Source organism: Protomyctophum parallelum (genome assembly GCF_964188405.1).
Source record: "Protomyctophum parallelum genome assembly, chromosome: 14".
NCBI lineage: Eukaryota > Metazoa > Chordata > Actinopteri > Myctophiformes > Myctophidae > Protomyctophum > Protomyctophum parallelum.
The window spans coordinates 26899505-26923439 of NC_139709.1; the positions used below are offsets into that span (position 1 = coordinate 26899505).

The following is a 23935-nucleotide window of genomic DNA, read 5'->3' on the forward strand; positions in this document are numbered from 1 at the left end:
CACGTAATGAGAAAAACCGACGGATCGATTTTTGCTCTGGCCATTAAAAGAAAGGAAAGCAGCATTATTTGGGTATAGCACAGGCCAACTCAGGTAGCCTACCACACACAACTGCAACTATGTGTGAATAGTGGTGACATTGGGTTTTTGAAGGAGGTGTAGACCAGAGAGTATATATTGAGAGAGGAAGACTTTATCATTGACATGTCAAATATAGTGTCAGAGATAAAGTGCATGATGAAGTGTATTTTAGGACACACTTCCAGAATCAGTTGTTGTAGCAATTACATTGCTAGTATACCCAGAGCACTACTGGACTGACGTATAGGCCTAATAAATATATTACCGTTATCTACCCATGAAAGGCTATATATTATAACGGTGCTGTTGGGTAGTATGATTTATTATGTTTTCTGATTGATTATATGGATATAAATATTCAGCAGGAAAATATATTATGTCAGCTGACGGGGTGTCTTTTCCAAGCACCACCATGCTGTGTGCTATTGGGTCAAAGCCTCAGTGCCAGTCACAATTATTTATTAGACTACATATTCACTCTCTATCCATCACTATATTGCCACCCGGTCCGGTCCCCGTGTTAACGGTCACATCTCTTTATGTTTATTGCCGTGTCCCACCTTCCAGGGTAAGATGATTGACGTCGCTAAAAGGAGATCGAGGTGGGACTAGTGCGCTCTTCTTCACCAATCGTTGCTTGAGGGGCGGAGGCTTTTTTTTTTAATCTATACTCCGGTTATGAGTCAGTTGCTAGACATAAACGAAACAATAACAGTTGGTGTGTTACTTTGTGCATCCAAGCCCGAGTGACTTACGTGTTTGGTAGCCTACATTATAAGCTTTCGAGGACACTGTGAGATTTCGTTATACTACGGGGGCGCTGCGCGCTTCACTTTTAATCAGATTACGAACCTTTAATGTTGAATCCTCTTTTTTTTCTACAGTAGCGGTGCAGGAGTGGCCAAAGCCTAAAGCAGCTATTCAGATCAGGTTTCACCTAAACCAGCTGGGAGAGAGAGAGAGCGAGAGAGAGCGAGAGAGCGAGCGAGAGAGAGCGAGAGAGAGATCAGCGAGAGGGTTTGCCAGTCTCCCTCCTCCCAAATCCAGAAAAGCTTACCAAGGAAAAGCGAGAGTGTGGCTGGGGCGTGAGAGAGTGGTGTGTGTGAGAGAGACGCAGAGGAATTTCCGAGGATATTTTCTTTTTTTGCTGTTTTAGAGAGAGGGAGGGAGAGAGAGAGAGAGAGAGAGAGAAAAGTGTTTGTCAGTTGGGAGCGACACACACATAGCAGCAGCAGTTACCGTGGTCAAGGATGGACGAGCAGCCTCGGTTGATGCACTCCCACGGAGTAGGCATGGCCGGACACCCCGGCCTGGCGCAGCATATGCAGGATGGCACCGGAGGGACGGACGGCGATGGAAGAAAGCAGGACATCGGAGACATATTACAGCAGATCATGACCATCACAGACCAAAGCCTAGACGAAGCGCAGGCCAGGTGAGCTCACAAAATAGTTCTATATATTTACGACATTATATAGGCGGTCTTTCATTATAGTTGTGGTGGGGAGAATACATTGTAACAATGTGGTTTGGACTAGCCTCTAAAAATGACAACAATTACGCCTACTCCATAACTACGTGTAATGGTAATGCACAGAGCCCTTATAAACTAGGTACCATCATACTTTATCTTCTGAAACAACTTTGGGATTAATGGGGTTATCAAAAAAACAATTAATTACAAGATAACTGATTGAACAGCTGATATCGTCAGTTTTTTTTCTCCCAATACCGTTTCTTGTTTCAAAAGAGCTGCTGACTGTAAGCTTGTGCTAGATGTTGCCGATTCTAAACAGTTTTGGCACTGCTGGCACTTCATATTTTCGAAATTAATAGGAAGAATAAAGAACATAACACATTGGGACATGCTCCTTATAGTTTATAGTTCCTACCATGTGGACTGTCTGTGATTGCTGTGGATCGCCATATTTGGGAATTAATAGCGTCCAAATTAAAAACATATCCTAGTTATATAGTTCATTTGGAGGAAAACATGTTTTTCTTTATTTTATTGCAGAATGCTGTCCCAGTCTTACTTTTAACGAGTTGCTTAGGCTATTTAGTATTTTCATTTGTAATGTAGGCTATGCCTATTTATTAATTCATTATTAGGCATTTAATAATAATAATTAATCAATAATAATAGTATTAATAATATATGTTTTTGACAATAGAATAGACACATTACTTACTTACTAAATTACTTACTACTTACGTTATACTTCATAGACACATTACTTAAAAAGGTGATTGATGATTTACATTTTACAACAACCTAGTCCTATAGATGATATTCGGATATCTTAATGTAATAAGTCTGGGTTTGTGATGGACCTTTAAACTTGTTAGTGTTTTAGTGGTGCTGCTATTGCCACTTGTTTGAATATTGTGACAGATTTTCTTTTTTGTTTGTTTTGCTCAGGAAACATGCACTGAATTGTCACAGAATGAAACCTGCACTCTTCAATGTCTTGTGTGAAATAAAAGAAAAAACAGGTAAGATTCATTCGTTTACAATAAACACCTCCTTTTAACCCCTTTCACCTGCAATGTGAACCGATTAAAATAATGACGATGCAATTGATTTGCAATTCAACAATCTTTCCAAACGACAACTGCAGAGAATCTAGATATTACAGTATTACTCCTTTTCCATTGTGCTCAATTCTGATTCTGACACCAGCAAACAGCTCTTCAGCTCACTGATGCATTTGTTTGACACCCAAAAATATTTAGTGTCATGCATCCAGGTGAAGGTGACAGAGAGACTGGTTGTAAATGGGGTGCTGTCAGTGAAGAGAAGTGTAAGCGTTTAGCTCTCCCCAATACAGTGAAATCCATAGAGTTCATTTAACTCAAAGTGTGTACATTTGTAACCAAAGGAACCGTTTTAGGGTCCGTTTGGTACACATTTGTACACTCTGTGTTAAAATAACGCTGAGAATTTTTACCGCTGAGGACTGGGCTTTCTCAACCTTCTTTCTGGTGTTTTCCTTGGCTTGTCTGATGTGTTTGTTTAGTGAGGTGTTTAACACACCAGCGGCACACAGTAAAATCCTGAGTGTTCATTTCAGCGTGTAAAAGTGTAAAGATGGTCAGAGGTCAGAGTGGCTTTCTGTTTAGGTGTGCAACAAGGGTCAAAGTCATGAAAAGGAATTATTATGCACTTAGCAGCAGATTAAAAAGAGAGATGTGCGCTCACGTGCTTTGATGAAAGGCTGTTGAATATTCTCTGAGGTGTTGCGAGAATCCTGCTTTGAGAGAGAGGAAATAAAACAACATCTCTAATATAGCCTTATCGGTGAACATGGCTTTGAAGCTGCCATGTAGGTTATTGAGAGAGCTTGTCACTTTGTCTGCCAGTGTGAAGTGCTTTCTGTTACATGTACCAACACTATCTGACACCAGACGGTTGGGAAAGGAGACTATCCCACAGCCCTATATAGTGAAGTTTTATTCAGTGACATTTTGTCTATGACTCACACTGGTTCAGGTTAAAGAATAAGAAGAAGAAAAAGTGGACACTTAGGAATTCTTACTAAATTTATATAGGAAAACAATCCAGGCTGTCAGAAGGAAGCTACACTAAGTTGGGGCCCTCTTTGGAAATAGCATGCTTAGGAAAGTGGGAGAGTAATGCCTGGCTCTTTGTAAACTGTCTGGCGTCTCTCTGGGTTCAACGAGAGTTCGCTTTCCAAAAAGAAGAACAAAGTGACTTGGACCTTTTCCTGGCTTTTCTCCTGCCTCTCTTTTCTCTTCCCGCCGTTATTGGCAACCAGCACCCAGAGCGCTTCTGACTAGAGAGGCTCCCCCTCGGCCAGCACACACTCCCCTTCTGACTAGAGAGGCTCCCCCTCGGCCTGCACACACTCCCCTTCTCAGTTTAGGACATTTGCCATATAGGAAATTATGTCACAACAGTTTAGATTTGACTTTTTCAGTTGCATTTTCTTTTTAGTAAAGGTAAACAAATGCGCTGTTTAAATATTGGAATTATTAACAGTTTTAAAATCGTATGAGTACCCAAGTTGTAAATAATAATTGCTATTACAAAAATATAGTAGGCCTAGTATATAAATGATCTGATGCCTGCCATTAGAGATATACTGTGTGAATCCAGATTAAATGGCTGAATGCGCATCTTAACATTACTGCTGTCTACATTTGAAAGCATAGAGCTCCAGCTCATCTTCACCCATAGCAGCTTTGTGCAGACGAAACTGAAAATCCTTTCACTGCAGTGACAGTGGAAATGACTCAAACCTTCACCATGGCATTTACAGCCAAATGTGCTGAGTGCAGTGTATGGGGAGCGGAGAACAGCCTGTAATTTGTCAGGTCTTTTTTATATTCTTTATAAAGAGTCAGCTTCTCCTCACTTTTACATTGTTGCAGCCCTGGGTCTATCAGAGGAATTGCGAGGCAGAGAGTAGACTAGTACAAGAGGTCACAGATGTGACACCGACTGTTACCACGCACTCCCTTGGATCCCGCCACTTATGCCTTTTATAAGGAAGGTTCGTTTGAAAAAAGGAACACTGTAGCAGTGCATGGTGTGTTTCTGTGTCAGTTGTTCTACTCCTTGGTTCTGCATCTCATTGGCATGTTAATGGTAGGTGCGTGTTGACAGCAGCAATATGGGACGTTGCAACGATGAGGCTTCCTTTGGCAAGCAGCTGACAACCAAGGCAGGGGTGCATGCCAGCAGCAGACAAGAGGAGGTCTTAACTCTCTGACCCTCCCCCCTCCTCCATGTATTTGCACTGGGGTCAGCTCCATGTCACGGCGTAGGGTATTTAGCAAGCTTAAACAAGCGCAGGGGTTGCTTATCGACTCCAGGAACCCAGAGGTAGAGGCTTATGTTACCACTTTCAGCCGCGCTGCGCTTTTGGGCTGCTCGGGTTGCGTTTCACTAAACGCTGTCAGGCTGTTTACCGACCCCGTAGCGTGGTGACTTCACCCAAGAACTATCATTGTTTCCAAAAAGTTCCTGAGAGCACTTTAGCGTCGCGATTTCCTGTGTGCGTGTACGTGTGTGTGCGTGGGTGTGTGTGCCTTTGACCGAGGAGAGCGTCTGTTTGTATGGAACCATTAAGGCAAGTGGAGCTGGCACGTACAGGTTGACTTGAGTAAGAGAAGCCAGACACCAAGTCAACGTTTCTGGGTGTCAGATTTCAGGCCCGGGCTCGCTCTTCCTCTCCCTGTCATTTGCTATACTTCCCCCTTTCTGTATTTCCTTCTCTCTCCCTCTCTCTCTTTCTCTGTCTCTCTCTCTTTCTCTCCCTCTCTCTCTTTCTCTCTCTCTCTCTCTCTCCCTCTCTCTCTTTCTCTCCCTCTCTCTCTTTCTCTCTCTCTCTCTCTCTCTCTCTCTCTCTCTCTCTCTCTCTCTCTCCCTCTTTCTCTATATCCCTCTCTCTCTCTGTCTTTTTGGTTCCCCCCGTGGGTCTGGGACTGTTTTGTGAGGCCAGTCTGTGTCAACAGGCTCACATTACTCTCATGCAGACTCGGGTCAGACGGAGAGCCCCTTCCTTCATGACCGACGTAATCAGAGGCATAATATATTGCATTGGTAGATCTAATCAAAGCTTGAGATACACCGGAGTCTGTGGGTCCCCCTGACCCTTGATCCCTGGCTTGCATTGCTGACAGGACTCGTTTCTTAGACCCTCCCTCACCAAAATACACTGGTGGATTCATTCCACACTACAGCCTTGTGGTAGTGACTTCCAATGATTTTAGGCATACAGATATTCCCTATCCACCTGCACAATGCAGCGATAATCACTCAAATGCCTGCACTTTAAATGACATATCAGTGGTGTTAAGTCCTGGATACTTTGTTGCACAACAACTAGCAAAAATAGCCAATCTACATACAAGTTCAGCTTGCAGATCGGCTTCCCCCAAATCTAGCTTGAAATAAAATTGTATGATGACATTCCCATAACAGGGATGTCAGGTTGAAAGTGGTTAAACGAGACATGAGGGTGAATGATGCCAAAGAATTCCAGTATTTCTTCTCTAGTATCAAGCTATAGGCAGTGAAGGTAGCTGAGCTACTACCAAGTGCCGGATAGACCACTAGACTAGGCCACTATGGCTCCCAGTGCTGCTGTTTTTCAGTGTTTAATTGACATGGCTGTCCATGATGAGTTCAGGGGTTAGTGTTGCCTCTCTTTGTTACCCTGCTCTCATCTCCAGTGACAGATGGAGGCATTAGTCTCCAATGTGGCGCTGTCCTGAAACTAATGGCTATGTCCTTGGTTTCCCCGCGTTAGCCGGGAGACTGTATATCTGTCCCTGGCTTGGAAGTGCCGAAGCAGCAGTTTATCCCACCACCCCCCCCCCCCCCCCCCCCCCCACCCCCTTCATGTTTTAGTTTCCACGGAAAATAAGGCTGAACAGGACCCGCTCTGTTCTCTCGTAAATAACTAAGTTTCAAAACAACGTTTGAAGTTTTTCTGAGGTGATGTTGCTGCTCTAAAATGGTCTAGTTTGGAGGAAACTCCTCTTATAGGTCTCCAGTGTTGGCAAATAATGATAATTAACATATACCTTTGTTTTTAATGCAAAGTAAGGAGCGGCAATGGCAGTGATTAAAGTTAAGTTTTCACGTTTAATTTTAAATTTGTGGGGTATCCGCTGTTGGTGATGCAGGGGTAAAGTTCCTGCCCACCATTGTGAGGAAAGGGGGTTCGAATCCTCTAAGGTGCATCTGTCTTGTTGGGGCGTGTAGGTGGAGAGGGTGATGTCTGTTGCTGCACTAGCAACTCCTACAGGTTGGTGAGAGTGCCAGTTCAAAACAGGGAGCTGAACTGAGAAGGATAGCGTGTTCCTTCACACGCTCCCAGCAAAACTGCTCACCGTCAGGTGAAAAGAAGTGGTGTATGGAGGAGACACGTGGTTGTCTACATACACCCTCCCTAAGGCTGGGGCTCCACTGAGTCCGTTGGACAGCGTCAAAAAATGAACCGTGGCGAATGGGTGACGCCGTCCAAACGCAACTATCGGCAGTGGAGCACCCTTTATTGATTAAAAAGGAAACGTTCCTTGCGTTGATGCTGCCGGACGCCCGATGGGCGATGGCTGCAGTGCTTCGGAGTAAGACCTACCAGTGTGGGTGAGCAGTGACCGGCATTACTAAAGTGGGCTGAACATTCTTTACAAAAAATGAAAAAAACAGTGAACGTTGTTGTGCAGAAATAGACTGGCCTTGCTTGTTCACTTGGGAAAACACTAAAGCCTTTTTAGGTCTTCCTGAAGATTTCCCTCTTGTCTGCTGCATATTTAAAGACTTTAGTGCCACGCTGACAGTGCAAGCAAACACACTCCAGAAACATGATGCAGCCTTTATTTTGGCTGTTCCCTGTCCTCTGAAATAAACTCACTTGCAATTAGGATAGCTAATAAATTATGCAAATGTTGAGTGGCTTAATTGAGACATGTTAATCATGTTTTAAGAGGCTAATTACAGCCCTGTATATCTGAGGTGGGAGTAGTAATTAGCTGTGATGATAACAGGTCTGGCTGTGAAACGGTCATTGTGTGTGTGTGTGTGTGTGTGTGTGTGTGTGTGTGTGTGTGTGTGTGAGGGTGTGTGTGTGTGTGTGTGTGTGTGTGTGTGTGTGTGTGTGTGTGTGTGTGTGTGTGTGTGTGTGTGTGTGTGTGTGTGTGTGTGTGTGTGTGTGTGTGTGTGTGTGTGTGTGTGCGTGTGTGTGTGTGTATTGTCTGCGTGTGCGTGCGTGCACACACTTACTGTATGTGCACAAGCCACTAATATGCGTACATGGTTGCATACACGCTTGCATGCATGTGATTGTTTCAATGCATGTTTCTCCCATTATGATTTCACTTTATGTATTGTTTATAATCTAATTTTAGGTTTATTTTTAACAAAAGACAAATGTCACTAACTGCCAAGGGTTCAACTTCCAAATCTTTGTTGGGTTGTTGTTGCATTTGTGTCTATATATAGTTTATATACAGTACATGATGTGACCAGCTTCACCCAATGTGCTTAAAACTTGTCTGCAAAGAAACAACAACTAGGTCACAGATAGCGTCGTCTTTCAGTTGTCTATATTTTTTTATTCAACAAAAAATATGAATGTATTGCATCTCTATCTATAGCCTCTGCTTACCGCACTTCTCAATTTGGTTATCTGATGCTGCAGCAGTGACCATTCTGCAAACAGGGGCTTTTATAAAAGCCTTTGTTCTTAGTTTTCTGACAGAGATCATATTCAGATCCATTACGCTAAGAATGCCTTCCCACTTATCAAATATAAAATTGCTTTAGAGAGGAAATTTGCTCTACGGCAGAGCGGAGTTCCTTTTTTATCTGATGTTTGTCTCTGGAGCAGCTTTTAGTGTCTACAAAACAGCTCCGGTGACATTATTGCAGTCGCAATTGCCTCAGCCATTGTTTTTCTTATAGGTACTGTTTGAATTTGATTGGATTTTCCGCAGTCTCGCGAAATTGCCTAACGCTGTAAGACCAGTTGAGGTGTATATCTTCATGTTGTTGCAGTTGAAATAAATGCGCCAAATGTTATTAGCGACATGTTTTGATGAGAGCCACCTGTATACGATTGTCTCCTAAGCGCAACAAATTTCCCCCTACCTCTGGATCTCTTGCCATTTGTTATACGTAAATTCATAATGCTTGCTTCATTCTTCATGTCAGTATTCCCTTCTGTGATTACAAACACTTACAGTTTCTCAACACCAGCATCCATATTTTGGGCATGTCAAGAGAAGATTCTCCAAAATAAGGCTACAGTATCACTATCTATAAATGCACCACGTCTCCGTAAGTCTGTCTGTCTGTCTGTACGTACGTGTGTACGGCTGTAAACCACGTATCTCGAGAACCGTCGCCCCACCGACTTCAAATTCGACACACGCATTCCACACACCCACAGAGTGCAGTGCCCGGTGTCGAGTCGGTCGGACCCACGGTTGTCCAGAATTACAACAAAAGGGGTCCATATATGTAGCTGGACTGTTCTGACATCACACCATTCCATATTTGGGCATGCCTGACACAGAACTCCATACAGTATATAGGAATAAAGGGACACAGAGCGAAGGATCCAGAAATCTCCATATATGGGCATAAAAGGGACACAGACAGAGGGGTGGAATGGGTACTCTGACACGGGTACAACGGGTATTGCATAGCCGGTTGGGGAACGGATCTCCAACTTCCATCGTTGCCGACTTGGTGCTCTACAGCCGGGCACCGGTCTAGTATGCTTATAATTTAAGTTTGTCACCTCAGTTAAGTTGAAATCAACTAATGGATAATCAAAAAATTATTATTATTACTATTACTAATTATTACTAAACATTTCTTTAGCCAAGGACAGCCCTATACTTAATGTATAGTCTGTTGTTCAACAATGTCACGCGGAGACAATAGCAGATTTGTAAGCTCACAATGCCTTGCATCTTGCCCCGTTGTGAGTTTGCAGATCAGCTATTTTTTGCCGGGTGTGACACTATCACAGTATATATTATATTCCAGGCTTAAATCATTAAACATCAAGCAAGTAAGCCATGCATTCAGATTTTCTTTGACACGTTGATGATGGTGGGCTGCCCTGGCAGTTGATGACCTTTAATTCAGGGTGTGGGATATCATTTCTCCAGCGCCCTGCTGCCAGGATGTAAGCCGTGTGCTGGCCGCATGCTGGGGTCGGACAAAGGAACCCCTCTGACTACCGTGAACAGTCAAACATGAAATGGCGAGAGCCTTTCCCTGCCTGACTTAGTAAAAATGACATAAATTAATACACGCTACTTAAACCAGACCAAGATTAATGGCTCCCTTTCGCGGCGGCTTAGATGCACTGTCAGTTGCTGCTCGCTGCCCAGATGGAATCAACACCAATCAATGAGGCTCCCCCACTCTCCCTGGATATCTGTGTGGACTGTCTGCATGCAGGCGCACACACATATTTTAATGCATGCATCTTACCGTGCTGTACTGTAAATGCATCCGCACATGCATGCATGCATGCATGCATGCAAATAAACATATATTATATAGATATTATACAATATAGTGCAAGAAGTGCTTGCATGCATGTTTGCATATACGTACATACGCACGCACGCGTGCTTGCGCACGCACATACACACATACACATACTGTACACATACACACACACACACACACACACACACACACAGACACACACACACACACACACACACACACTCCCGCACATTATACCATATCACAGACAGAAACACAAAAACAAACACAAGAACTGTCACAAATCACACCATTGCAGAGGCCTCACAGACAGTGTTTGTGTTCTTGTCTGGGAATCTGCAGTTTCTCCATACATACTGGTGGGCATATCTTGTATTACTTCCATATAGTGGAATGTTCAATCAGGTGCCTCAGAGTCAGATGGGGAAGAGCAGCAAGGCTGATGGCACGGTAGTGATTGGATGTTTCAATTACTGATAGTAATGCCGTGGTGTAGTGAGTCATGCAGTGCAGATAGCACCATTCATTTTAATCAGGACAGGGGAGCGATGGGTGTGGATGTGTCTCCCTCAATGCAGAGTACTTTCACATTTACGCAGGGAAGTGCTCTCCCCCTTTTCACTCCTCTTTCTTTCTTTCTTTCTTTCTTTCTTTCTTTCTTTCTTTCTTTCTTTCCCTCAATCTTTTCTCATGCACACACCCATCCTGCCAACCACACAGTACACACACACACACACACACACACACCCAGGTGGAAAAAGAGTGGAGGAGAGGTTGCCGTGGGTAACGCATGGCGACGAGGTACTCTCTCGGCGAGCTATTCTAATTTATGTTAATAAACCTTGCTGTTGCCGTGAGAGACAAAGGGGCCACAGATGAGTCTCTGTAACCCCGGCACCTTCACTGGAAAGGAGAGAGAGGCGCAGACAAAGAACAATGCAGACACACGGAAAGAGAAAAGATATTGTGTAGCAAAGAATGGAAGAGACATACTGTGGTAGGGAGAGAGAGACAGACGATGATAAATTTAGAGTTGTTTTCGTGGCTGCAAAAATCAAACGGCCCCACACTGCCTGGGATTCTTCAGTGTGGCATTGGTGTGTGGTGTTTGCTCGTGCGTGCGTGCTTGCGTGCAGTAGTGGGAACGGGATGCATGGATAGAAATGTGCAGGCAGTCTCTGAGGAGTGTTGCTACTAATTCTGTAGTGGCCAACGCGAAGACGGGCTGAGTGTTGACACGTTGGACCGCTTCCCAGGGCAGACGTGACATCACAGGTAGCGTTTAGCGCTGCAGGGTGAGAGCACAACTGTTAGCAGAGGTCAGCACTTGGCCCTGGCAGCCATTCACCGCAAAGGTCATCTTTAGGCTTATAGCCCTGAAGCAACGTATCACAGTGGCTCTCAACCCTTTTCATTCCATGGACTTAAATGTAGTCATTTGATGGGATTTTGTCTCTCAGACCCCAATACCTATATCAAAAACATGTGTGTCTATTGTGTACTGTGTGTGACTGACAGATTAATCCAAAGTGGTTCAAATTAAATAATAATAGAAGGTAGCTGGCCTGGAGAGAGGGGAGTGTTAGGAGAGAAGTCTTGCTGTTTGTAGATATGTGGATTCTACCCCCAAAGAATGAAGCGTACTGCTTCCCCCTGTGTCTGCTGTCTGCCAGCTTGCCTTTGGCAGTGTTAGTTCTGGACAGTTAACTCCCACTGATATTATGTTAATTGCTGTCATTTTCTTTTCTTTTTTTCTACTTGAGCATGATCAGCAAATTATGTACTTCTGTTCATTTATTATTAGGATACTTTTAACAGAGCTTTTGCCCTTCAGACGTCATAAGTTAGGAAATAGTCATGTGTTTTATGTTGATGGTTATGCCTGGCTCTTGTGTGTGTGTGTGCGTGTGTGTTTGTGCGTGTGTTCGTTTGCGTCTGTGTGTGCACTCGCTCGTGTGTAGGCCTGCCTGCCTGCCTGTGTGCATGCTTGTGTGGGTGCGTGTGTATGTATTGGGTGTTTGGGCAATATGTCGGCATGTACAAATCTCTTATTACACACAAACAAAAGTCTCAGTGGCAGACATACAGTACATCATGATATCAGTTCCAGCCATTAATGTGATATGACTAAGTAAAGCTGGGTAACATAATCCATAAATCAATGGCATGATTTCATGCCAAAGTAATAAGACATTGTCCTTATTATACACTTAATCACTAGCATTAAGGAAGAGACTGGTAGCCTTGCCAGAACGTGTTCTGCCACAGGCAGTCCTGTTAATATTTCAGTAAAGTTTCTGACGTTGCGCCATATTGAAATCTGGTCGTATTGTACAGTGTGTGTGTGTGTGTGTGTGTGTGTGTGTGTGTGTGTGTGTGTGTGCGTGTGTGCGTGTGTGCGAGTGCGTGTGTGTGTTTTAGGGGAACCAGAGCACAGATCGACACCTGATGTGAAAATTGGATGTGAGAGTTGATGCATAATATATATTTCCCACTTCCCACAACACCTACATGAACGCGTGTAACTGTAAGGCTGACATTTGTCTGGCAGATTTCTGTGGGACTATGTATAGTCCCAACATCTGTGACTGATCAACACAAGCAACAAGCATCACAAGCAACTGCTCGCACACACGCACACGCACACACACACACACACACACACACACACACACACACACACACACACACACACACACGTGTCCCTACTATGTCGGTGGGTGGTACACTTGGCTGTTTTATGACAGAGGGGCCACAAATAAATGGTGTGGTCATATCCGAGGCTTGTCCGACTACTGCGTGCTGCTCACCAGGAAGCCAAGGGTGTAAATTTAGATGGAGGGGAAAAGGACTTTCATTTTAAATTAAGTGAAGCCACATGATAGCATGCCATTAATTAAAACAAATTTGGCACATGGCCATCGCTGCTCAAAAACAAGTAGGAGGGAATGCACACGAAATCTGCAGTAGTACACACATAAGAGCTTTTTATGAATGAAATGAAGTGAAGATTTCTACCGTCGCTTGCACCCATTATGTTGTTTTTGTAAGTACTGCGCTGTGGACTGTGGATGCGTTGTCCTTTTACTTTAGCAGTGAGGAGCACTTCTTCTGTTATGTTTTATTTTCCCTTGGCTCCCATGCCAGCACCCTTGTAGCCTATTTTATTGGACACGTCCTTCGACACCGTGTTTAGCCGTCTCCTCCCCTAAACACATAAACTTCCTTTATGCTCCCATTACTTCAGTTTATGGTGAGCGTTCCTGGCCCCCTCCCTGCCGATAAGATCATATTGATAGATTGATATTGGGAGAGCCTGTGTGTGATAAAGGCGGCCGGGGTTAAGAGCGTCTTGGATAGTTTAACCTTGATAAAACAGTTGTTTCAGTGAGGCTGATTTGGCCCCATCCGTCTTCATCCGTCAGGGCCCTGCTGAAGTATGCAAATGAAAGCAGTGGAGGGAAGCGCCGTGTGCGGTTAAATGGGGCGTTGCGAATGTGCGGTGTACCGCGCTGCCGGGGTGATACTACTTACTGTCCAAATTTAGTGTGTCTCTTCTGAAACATCCTCTACCCCCCTTTCACTCTCTCTCCCTCTCTCTCTCTCTCTCTCTCTCTCTCTCTCTCTCTTCCTTTTTTGTCTGCGTTTCAAGAATATATACAGCCCAGTTAGGAGCTTAGCTGTGGCCTCTCATAAAAAATCATTACTGCCGTATAAAGCAGTTTATTCTCGCATGTCCTTGTGCACAATGCTGTATTGTTATGGATTTTTGTGAACTGAATGTGAACGTAAATGCGAACTGGAATTCTGGTGTCCCATTTGGTGGAAGGACACTTTGACTGTCGATATATTTACAGGTGCGTGCTGTGTGTGTCTGTGTGTGTGTGTGCGTGCGCGTGCGTGCGCGTGTGTGTGTGCGTGCGTGTGTGCGCGTGTATATTCATGTGTTGCCATTTCTGCAATTACATGTTTTACGGCGTGCTACAGCCATCCGTTTTAGAATATGTTTATTGAGCTAACTGGTTAGCATGGTGGTGCAAGGGTAATAATCTTTATGATAATAACCTTTTATGCCTAAACACTGACTGTATTCCATTCACATTTCTACATTACTCAGGTTGCTTAATTTGCCTGATTGCTCATGTTCATGCTCAGCAGCACTTGGAGTTGTTGTTGTTGTTGTTGGTGGTGGTGTTTTTTTGTGTGTTTGAGTCTTTCATTTATCTCATGTGCTGGCATATTGATTTATCCCCTTTCTCACTCGTTATTTTGTTCTCCTCTTCTTCACAACTCATTTTCAGAAAGGGGGCCGACAACACTAAGGCCAGAAACAGAAACCACGTCTAGTATCCTCCGTTCGACATGTCCGCTGGCTATACACATAAAGCTGTCAATCAGGGGCTTTCCTGCTTGCCCTTTGTTATGGAACGCCAGCCACTGTGGGTGGGTCCTCCTGGGTGATAGATGGCTGTGAGAGCCTATCAGGCTTCAAGAAGCATCCATCTCTGTCTGGAGCCTGTTAAACAAGCTTGGGAAAGCAGCCATGTAGTCCTAACCACCACTGGCCTCCACTAAAAAAACCCATTAACATTAATGAAGGATAGCTTTAAAAGTTCTCCAGTAATAGGCTTGAATGGGATTTATGAGTCAGATAGTTTGCCAGAGAGTATGGATAGATGGGAATGAGTATTCCAAAGCCCCGAGAACAACGTCTCGGAAAGGATTTTTGATCATTCACCTAAGCTATTTTCTACGACTACGTCTTTCAGTCTCTCTTCTATTACGGATCCCCGAATGCAGACACTAGCTTCAGAGAGGCTCCAAAAAGAAAAGGAAAGTGTTTGATGTTTTAAGTGGCTGCAAAAATATAAAGCTGCTTGATGCACACTGAGCTGATGTCTCCTGGATCCTTCTGCTAGAAAGAAATCAGTTGTCAACACTTTTTTGTAAAGGCTTACCTTCCTGGTGGCATTAGCCATTTTCAGTAAATATCTCCTAAAGTTACAGTGACCAGACGTCCTGGTTTATCCGTGATTGTCCTAGTTTGAAACTGGGTGTCCAGAGTCCAGACAAATACTATGAATCACTTAAATGTCCTGGTTTTCAACATTCAGTGACAAATTGTCCTGGTTTTCACAAAATAAAAAAATAAAAAATAATAATATAATTATTATACTTGTTTTCAGCGCTTACACAGACGTTTATCATGTTCTGTTCTGTTCGACTCATTATTATAGTCCTAATCCATAGTGCTGAAGGTGGAGTCACATATTCTACTAAGCACTAAAATAATAGTCCCCCCCATCCTGATGAGAACGCCTAAGGTGTGTGTATATATATGCACGTGCACACTGCACACACACCTACATTACATTTATGTTTAGATCTCTGTCTCTCTTTATGTGTGTGTGTGTGTGTGTGTGTGTGTGTGTGTGTGTGTGTGTGTGTGTGTGTGTGTGTGTGTGTGTGTGTGTGTGTGTGTGTGTGTGTGTGTGTGTGTGTGTGTGTATGTGTGTGTGTGTGTGTGTGTGTGTGTGTGTGTGTGCCCGCCCACGTGCGCGCATGAATGTACGTGCAGTTAATTTATGTGTCAGGGTTTGTGGGTTTGAATATATGATCACGATGTCCTATAAGTACCACTTTACCTGTTGGGTTGTTGTGTTGTAGGTTCCTTTAAATGGCTGATGTGTGAAACCACCATTAGCTAAACCTTCTTCTGGATGCATATTACTGATGGCAGGGCAATCCTAATCCTGAGGAAAAGTTTGGTTGCAGACCATCTTCCTCCCAAGTGCAAATGTCTTTCAAATGTGCACAGTGAGGACTTGGTGATGTCTTATCAGGGTGCATTAGGACTATCAGATGTGGAGTGATGGCATTTCAATGTACATTACAACCTCTTAACAAGAATGTGAATGCTTGGAGGATGCAGACACATTATACAGTACTTGGACAGGGCCTTTGGGGAACTTGCATCTGAATTCTTTGTCAGAGCCGTATCGCAACATTATTCACTTCTTATTCACTCCCTTTGAACATAGTTTTTTTCCCTTTCTTTCACATTTCCCATTTCGTACTATACCTCCCTGTGCTCTGTTAGTTCTTGCCTTCTGCTTTCATTCTCCTGCACCACACTCTCCGTCTCCGCATCCCTCTCTCCTAACCTCTGAAATCATTAGCAAAGGAAGGAGGTTGAAGGGAGTGGGAAGGGGGCTCCATACTTAATGAATTCCACTGCATCTTCGCACCTCCCCACCTAGTTAACCCTACCCCCTCCAGTGCTCGACGTGTCAAATTAGAGCAGCTGGAGAAGGAGAGAGCAAGGAGATCTGCAAGGTGCACCGGTTCCACCCTCCCCTAATTCTTCCCCCAATCTCCTTCAGATGCACCTAATGCGCCGCGATATTCATGAATAGGTTCCCATGTAACCACTATGCTAATATAGCGACTGGATCTAATTTAAGCCGAGTCACATATGCACGCTCTCTCAGCGCCCACTCACTTTAATGATCAGGGAACCGGTTACATCTCTTGATGCTGGGGGGGTGGGAAAGAATGAACCACCTAATCAATGTTAATCTTGCAGCGGTGCGTGCTGTGAAGGTGCGGTGTAGCCAACCTGAGGTTTTTGGTGTCTACTTCAATCCGACTTTGATGGCTGATATACTCCTGACTCGACACGAGGCCGGCTTCCCCCATGGCTGTGCTTACTCACTCCTGGGCCTGCCGTTTAGTTTGCCTTGGCAGACCCGGGCCACAGCTCATTAGACTAAAAGAATGTGCCTGCCTCAATTAATGATATGTAAATATCCTTGAATTGGCTGTATTTGCATATTAAGAGAGATTTGCGGAATCTGTGGAGTAATATATTTTAATTAGGGATTAATTAAAAATAATGGGAATTTCATTTCGCCTGGCAGGTTGTGTGTTTGGTGCGGAGCGAGCGTCTGGCCCAGTCTCTGAGCGGGTACCGAAATATGAAGGAAGTGCTGCTTTCCCACACGCTATCTCTGCTGCATACAGACATGCATGTGCAAACCCCTCTCCTTCTCTCATGCGCACGCACGCACGCGCGCACACACACACACACACACACACACACACACACACACACACACACACACACACACACACACACAAACACAAACACACATTCCATGAGATGCCAGAGACCTCCCAGGGGGTCCTCACAATAAAGCTTGCTAGCTTTTGAAGAGGGCGGGGGGATCCAGAGTGAGCGCTCTCACAATATGTTGTTGGGATGGTCCCAGTTTGGCTTAATTTCATCTCTTCTCCACTGTCTTTTTTCTTGGTCGTGGATGGGGAATGGCTCTCAGACACGGAACGCTAGTTGTGTTGGCAATTATGTTAATGGAATGCCATTAGGCCATGATTCTGTATGAGCGATTGGGGAGAGAGGGCACGTTCTCAGAGACCTCCAAGTCAATGCAAACGCTGTGTCTGCTTAATCCATTTTCCAGGAGAATATTTACCTAAGCGTTTTCTGCTTCTATAAAATGAATCGGGCTGTTTTTTTTCCTTTCTTGCCATTGGAACCCAGCCTGCTCCAGTAAGTGATGCGATATAATTTCAGGCTATTTTCACAGGGTGACAGTATAGTCAATACCGTTGCTGTCGAGCAGAAATCTTGTATGTCCGTATTATTTTTTCCATAAATGAATGTCCTATTTCGTTATACTACACTGTAGTATAATGAAATAGGACATTCGTTTATGACAAAAGTGACACTGTAGTTACTACCCTTTTGTGTGACACTGTAGTTACTTACTACAGTGTCACACAAAAGTAGCAATATTATAGCAAATATACAAGATGCACATGTGGCATCACAATGCGATGTGAATGTTTTTTTGTATGTAGGTTTTACCAATATTGAACCAAGGAAAAGTATTAACAAGACTTACTTACGCCTACTACCCCTTCTGGGCCATAGGCCGCATCTCTGTCTTGAGCTGTTCTCTCCAGCTGGTTCCAGGTCATCTTCATGGTCTTGATGCCTCCAGGTCTCTGCTATTAACAAGAGCTTGTGACTACATAATTGCATCCATTAGATCCTTTTTTTCTTTTCTTTTTTTTTTCCTGAAAAGTTACTTTGGACATACAAGCTTTCCACCCGACAGCGGCGATGTACTTTTCTTGACGGCTCTAAAATAAGCAGCTCTAAAGAAGAAGAGGCCATCTGTCATCAGTGTCACTAATAACGCTGGCGACATGTGGCCACTATCGTGGAATCGTCTAGGTGGAAATCACCAACACTGCATCCTGTTTCCTGCTGCAGGTTCTCTGCATAGACACAGCGAACGCACACCGCAAACTCAACCACCTCACTACATCTGCAAAGATCATTCCTTTGATAGGCTAATTTGGTTTTGACCGCCGTGTTGACTCATCAGAGAGTTCTTTCTGTGAATTGTGACTCACTGACATTGTACACAGTTAAACTCCTCAGGGTTAACTTATCGATTTTGAACGGTGAGAGTTCAGACAAAAGTGTAATAAAGCCACCGCTCATCTGCTGAAAGATTTAGGTGAGGTGCTGAAGTCACAAAAGATTTATAGAAAATAAAAAATAAAGGGAGGCTCCGCACACTCAAATCTGTCAAATCAATTTATTGCAAGCTTTCGGTCTACTGACCTTCTTCAGGCATAATCAAATAGTGACATAGGTCAGGATATGTATGTTCATCACTGTGTGAGAGTTCACAAATATAACCTTATGGGTCCATTGGTTCCATTTGTACACTCAGAGTTATCCACATGAACCGTAGCGTCCCTAATCTGGATCCTCAGTAATGCTCATTAAATTTCCGTTTACTCGTTCTGCATCGTGTTGTCCTGCTATGGACAGTTCAGAAATCGGTCTTCCAACATCACTAATGGGGATTCAAAACTATTACAGTATATATTCTACAGCCTTTCTCTTCCCTGTGTGCTGAAATAGAAGCCAATGCTGATAAAAGGGTTTAAAAGTTTGAAATTAAGTTTAAAATGACCAAACCTGCCTGCGGAGATGAGCCCTCCCCTGAGAGTCTTTTACAGAGCTTGAACGATAAAATGTTTTGGTCCGATGCCGATAGCGATAAATGCAAAAGATTAGATCATATTCATAGCCTTTATTATGGTTCTGTATCAGTATCAGTCAGCAACTGCCTATGAATTTCAGGGGTCTTGGCCTGGTGGGGATGGCAGAGGGTCGCCCTTTTCTACTTTATTATCTATTCAGTAAGTCAAACTACGTATTTAGGCCTTATATTTTATTCCATGTGTAGTAGGGGCTATGCTTGTGCAAAGCAGCACAACAGTTGAACACAATTAACTTCAACAAGACTGTGAATTTGCGAGTGTTGCACCAAAACGTCATTCTATAAGCTCAGTAGCTCACCATGCCTTTAGAAATCAGAGATGAAGTGGGCATGTAAGTGTACATGAAGTTAAATGTGTTTTGTGTAAATAAATTCAGTTCAATGAAATGTGCTGCACGTGCAGATAAACAGACTCAATGTCAAACTGTCAAGATTCTAGCTGCTGAAATAAACTTCCAATTGGGATTATTGTTGACAAACGAACAACATGGACGTTTGTTTGCAAAAGGATAATTTTCTTTCCGTCTGTCGGAACGGCGAGGTCGCTGCTTCTCTCTACTTGTATGATAGTCATAGCCTAAACTTAGATTTTGTTTGCCGTTATTAATTTCTATTGCTTACTGGACAAAGACTCTCATATTGTTATATTCTTTTCCACATTTATTAATCTACATTTTGTTGTTGATCAATCGTCCAGTTGTGTTATGTATTGTTTGATTTGTCCATGGTTTATGGTTATACCATACTGGGTAGTTCCAGTAAATGAACAGTTCACTACTGTGTTATACCATACTGGGTAGTTCCAGGAAATGTTCACTACAGTTCACTACTGTGTTATACCATACTGGGTAGTTCCAGTAAATGGCAGTTCCAACTTTCTAACTAAACAGACAAGTCTAGGTTAAATTAAAAAACGGAGATCTAACGGAGCCTAAAAAAACATCGGGCCACATCGGTGGCCGATCCAATATATTGGTTATAGACCGATGAATCGGCTGGGCTCTGTTTTACAGTACAGTGAGTGTCTCTCTGTCTCTCATAACTCTCTCTCTCTGGGCTAGACTCAGCGTAGAGGCATAGGGAGGAGGAGGGCTCCTTTGGCATTTGTGATGTGTCGTCAGTGCGCTGATGTTATTGATCCCGGACCTTCCGAATTCATTAGGAGATCCAGCCCAACTGCACCACATCTTTATTTATGCTGCTGCTGCTGTTGCTGCTGCCTTGTCGGTCTGCCTCTCTACCCTGCTCTCTCTCTCTCTCTCTCTCTCTCTCTCTCTCTCTCTCTCTCTGTATCTCTGGCTCCCCTCCTCTTTCATCCTCCATGCATTATTCTTTTATTATTCTTTTTACAGCAGCCTTATCGCCTCTATTTTGGCGTGGATGAGACCTGTCATCTTTGGGTTTGGACTGGGGAGCTGACGGGAGACTTCAAGGCGGGTGGGGGGGTGGGGTTGAGGTAGGAGAAAAAAGAGAAGGAGAAAAAAACTGCTGAAACCCCCCCCCCCCCCCACCCTCTCTCTCGTCTTTTTTTCTCTCTACTGAAATGGACCTCCTTCCATTCTCCTGCCCCCTCTCACTCTCTCCATTTCACTTTCTTTCTCTCTCTCTCTCTCTCTCTCTCTCTCTCCCTCTCTCTCTCTCTCTCAGTAATGAGAATCCCCTCTCTAATTGAGGGAGCGGTGGTGAGCTGGCCGAGGGCGGCAGGGTTAGATTGTGATACTGGCTACGTGACTGTTATGCTGATGGAGGTGGCAGATCAATAATTTAGGCCCTGACCTTAATGGTGATGTTAAAATGCTCATTCTTCGGGAGTCTGGAGGCCTTAAAGGTGCAGAGTTGGATAAACCTTACAAGGAGCTGCATGGCGGGAGCAGCAGGAGGTGGTGTGTGTGTGTGTCTGTGTGTGTGTGGGGGATGGTGGGGAAACAGATAAGAGAAGAGGAGAGGTGGAGAAAGAGAGTGCATTTTGCAGTCAACGCCTCGGTCCGTGAAGGGGGGGGGGGGGGGGGGGGGTCATGAGTGATGTTTTCCCCGCTTCTACATTCATACGCTCACATTGTCACCAACATTCATCCTCTTAGTATCTGTATATGAATGCATTGCCATAAGCTTTCTATTGCCTGCGTTGGATAGCTGGTTGTAATCCGTTTTCCTGAGGAATCCTCTTCATAGCCCGTTGCAGAATGCATTGCGGGGCCTGCCCAGACACCAGGAGTGAACAAAGACCGCGGTAACGAGTGTGTTTAATCTGGTTCTGGGCTTGTTTTCTGTTGCTAGCTTAAGGCCATGCGCATTGAAAATTCGGACGGCCATCGATTTGATTCCGGGGGACATTAATGTCAAGGCCTCATGCATCTCTCTTGAATCCCTGAGCCTGGGACAAGCTCTCATTCCCTGATGGCAGGATGCGACCATCCCATCCCAGCCACCCCCCCCCCCCCACACACACACACACACACACACACACACACACACACACACACACACCCACCCACCCCCCTCCTCCTCCTCCTCCTCCTCCTCCCCACACACCCACCCTTAGGGGATGATATATTAGATATAACCAATTCAATTTTATGCAGCCAGAACAGACGCCCTGGGGACATAAACACACACATTTTTAATACACTCCTCACCAGGAAGCCCAACGCGCTGGAGCCTGCGGCTGCCCTGGGTCTCCTCTCACACTCAATTATTAATGTAACGGCCGTAGTGGCTTAATTAAATAATAAAGACAAGCTCTCTGCAAAGGAATGGGACAAGGACAAGTCAGGAGGGAAGGTGGCTTTGCCAAACACCGTATTTTATCAAATGAGAATGCAAGGCTGTAAGCATGCCACGTTGCAATAACCTTTGTTGATGCTATGAATATTTTATGCATTTTCAAAGATAAATAGGTGGTTAACTCATCAGATGCTTGTGGCTCCATGTCTACCGATTGGATCACCTTCTGTATGCTGTGTTTGTCTGTATGCATCTGCATTTCTTTTTATATCAGAGGTTAACTATTAAATAATGGGATGTATTAAATATTCAGCAATTTAATGAGGAAAAGGGAAAGGGGTATATTTGTCAAAGGTTGCCTCTGTGGATAATTTTTCCAGAAACCCTTGTTGGAAATATAAATCATTTGCGAGTGAGGTGGAGAATTTTTTTGGCTTAGAGTCTTGGATCTGAACCATAAATCAGGTTCCTCGAGTGTCAGGTTAGACGCAGGGTTGCTATACCTCAGCTACATAAAAAGAATGATTTCCTCAGATTATGGATTCCTGCCACCTCAAGGGCAAGTCAGAGGAAGCACTCTTGTCTCTGACGTGATGAAATGTGGCGTTATCTTTTACTTTGTTTCATTAGATTCACTGGAGATTACGTACTCTATCCTCAAAGACTGGATTGCCTAGCTTGCTAAGATGAGGGACCCTCTGGCCTGGGGGCAAATATATATTTCCACGGCTCCCATCCCCTGCTCATTTCTTGAGTTCATGTCTATTTTAACTTGTAATTAATTATTCAAATTCATTTTGAAATGCAAGTTACATTTTGAGTGGCTCGTTCAAAGGCGAAAGACTTTTTCCCCCGCTAATGGCAAGTAAGCCCCGCCATTAGATTGAAAAATAGGCCCATTGTGTGTGTTGACTTGGTGGCGCGCTGCTATGAAGGATTGCGACAAACTGAAGTGTTTAAATCGCCGAATTGAAATTAATGCCCTCTCAAAGCCAGGCTTGCTGACGATACATTAAAGCTAATACTCCGGTGAGGTCGAACAAATGTTTGTTTATACACATGAAATACACTCGGAGAGAATGAAATGATTGGATTTCTCTAAAGTAAACACTTATATTACAGAGAAAAACAAACTGTAGAGCAATGAGGTGTGTGCATTTGCTACTTATGTGTATCTTTTCTGGGGGGGGGGGGGGGGGGTAATCTGTTGTGCCATGTTTTATTTATGGGCTTATTCTATGTGCTTTATTTTCATTCCCTGTTCATTGTGTTCTTCTGAATTTCATGGTCAATTATAATGACCAATGACCATAATGGTCAATTCACACGCATGCACACGTACACACACACACACACACACACACACACACACACACACACACACACGCACACACACACACACACACACACACACACACACACACACACACACACACACACACACACACACACACACACACACACACTCACAGTCACACACACATACATGTACTGTATGTGTTTTTCTTTTTTTCTTGTCTTTTTTTAACCTACATATTTAATGCTCTCCCCCCTTCCTTGTTTGGTGCCACTGACACATTGAGACACTTTCAAAAGGTCATGCCTCAAGTCTGCCTTGTCACATCACTTATTCAGCCTACTTTTATTTATTCATGCCACTTTTCATTTTTAATAATTTAATGCAGTCAAATGTTTCTTTTATGCCACTATATAAATGCTCGCCAAGAGAGGGCCCGAGTTGAGGAAAGAATATGGCTATATGGCTTTTTCATACGGTCGAGACAATCCTCCGTATACAAGTGTGAGTTGTGTGTGTCAGTATGAGCCGCTATGAGCCGTTACGTGTATCGATTGAAATTATCCCTCATTCACGCTGCAGCCAAGGTAGCTCTCACAGAGGCCAGACGCAAAAGGCAGAGAGCGTGCACGAGCCAAACCCCCTCGTCCTCTTCTTTTTTTCCTTTAGAATTTACTGCCGATGGCTGAGAGCGGTATTTATTTTCCTCAGACTCTGCCCCGCTAT

General features: G+C 44.0%; 1 protein-coding gene across 2 annotated transcripts in view; it reads left to right on the plus strand.

The window, feature by feature from the left end:
* The first annotated feature begins 825 nt into the window (after positions 1–825).
* Positions 826–23935, plus strand: part of pbx1a (pre-B-cell leukemia homeobox 1a) — a 59092-nt gene continuing 35982 nt past the window's right edge. For both annotated transcript variants that reach the window (XM_083781157.1, XM_083781158.1), the window contains exons 1-2: positions 826–1516; positions 2504–2577. In XM_083781157.1, coding sequence (XP_083637283.1) covers positions 1332–1516; positions 2504–2577 — 259 coding nt within the window. In that variant the 5' untranslated portion in view covers positions 826–1331. The remainder of the gene's footprint in view (positions 1517–2503; positions 2578–23935) is intronic.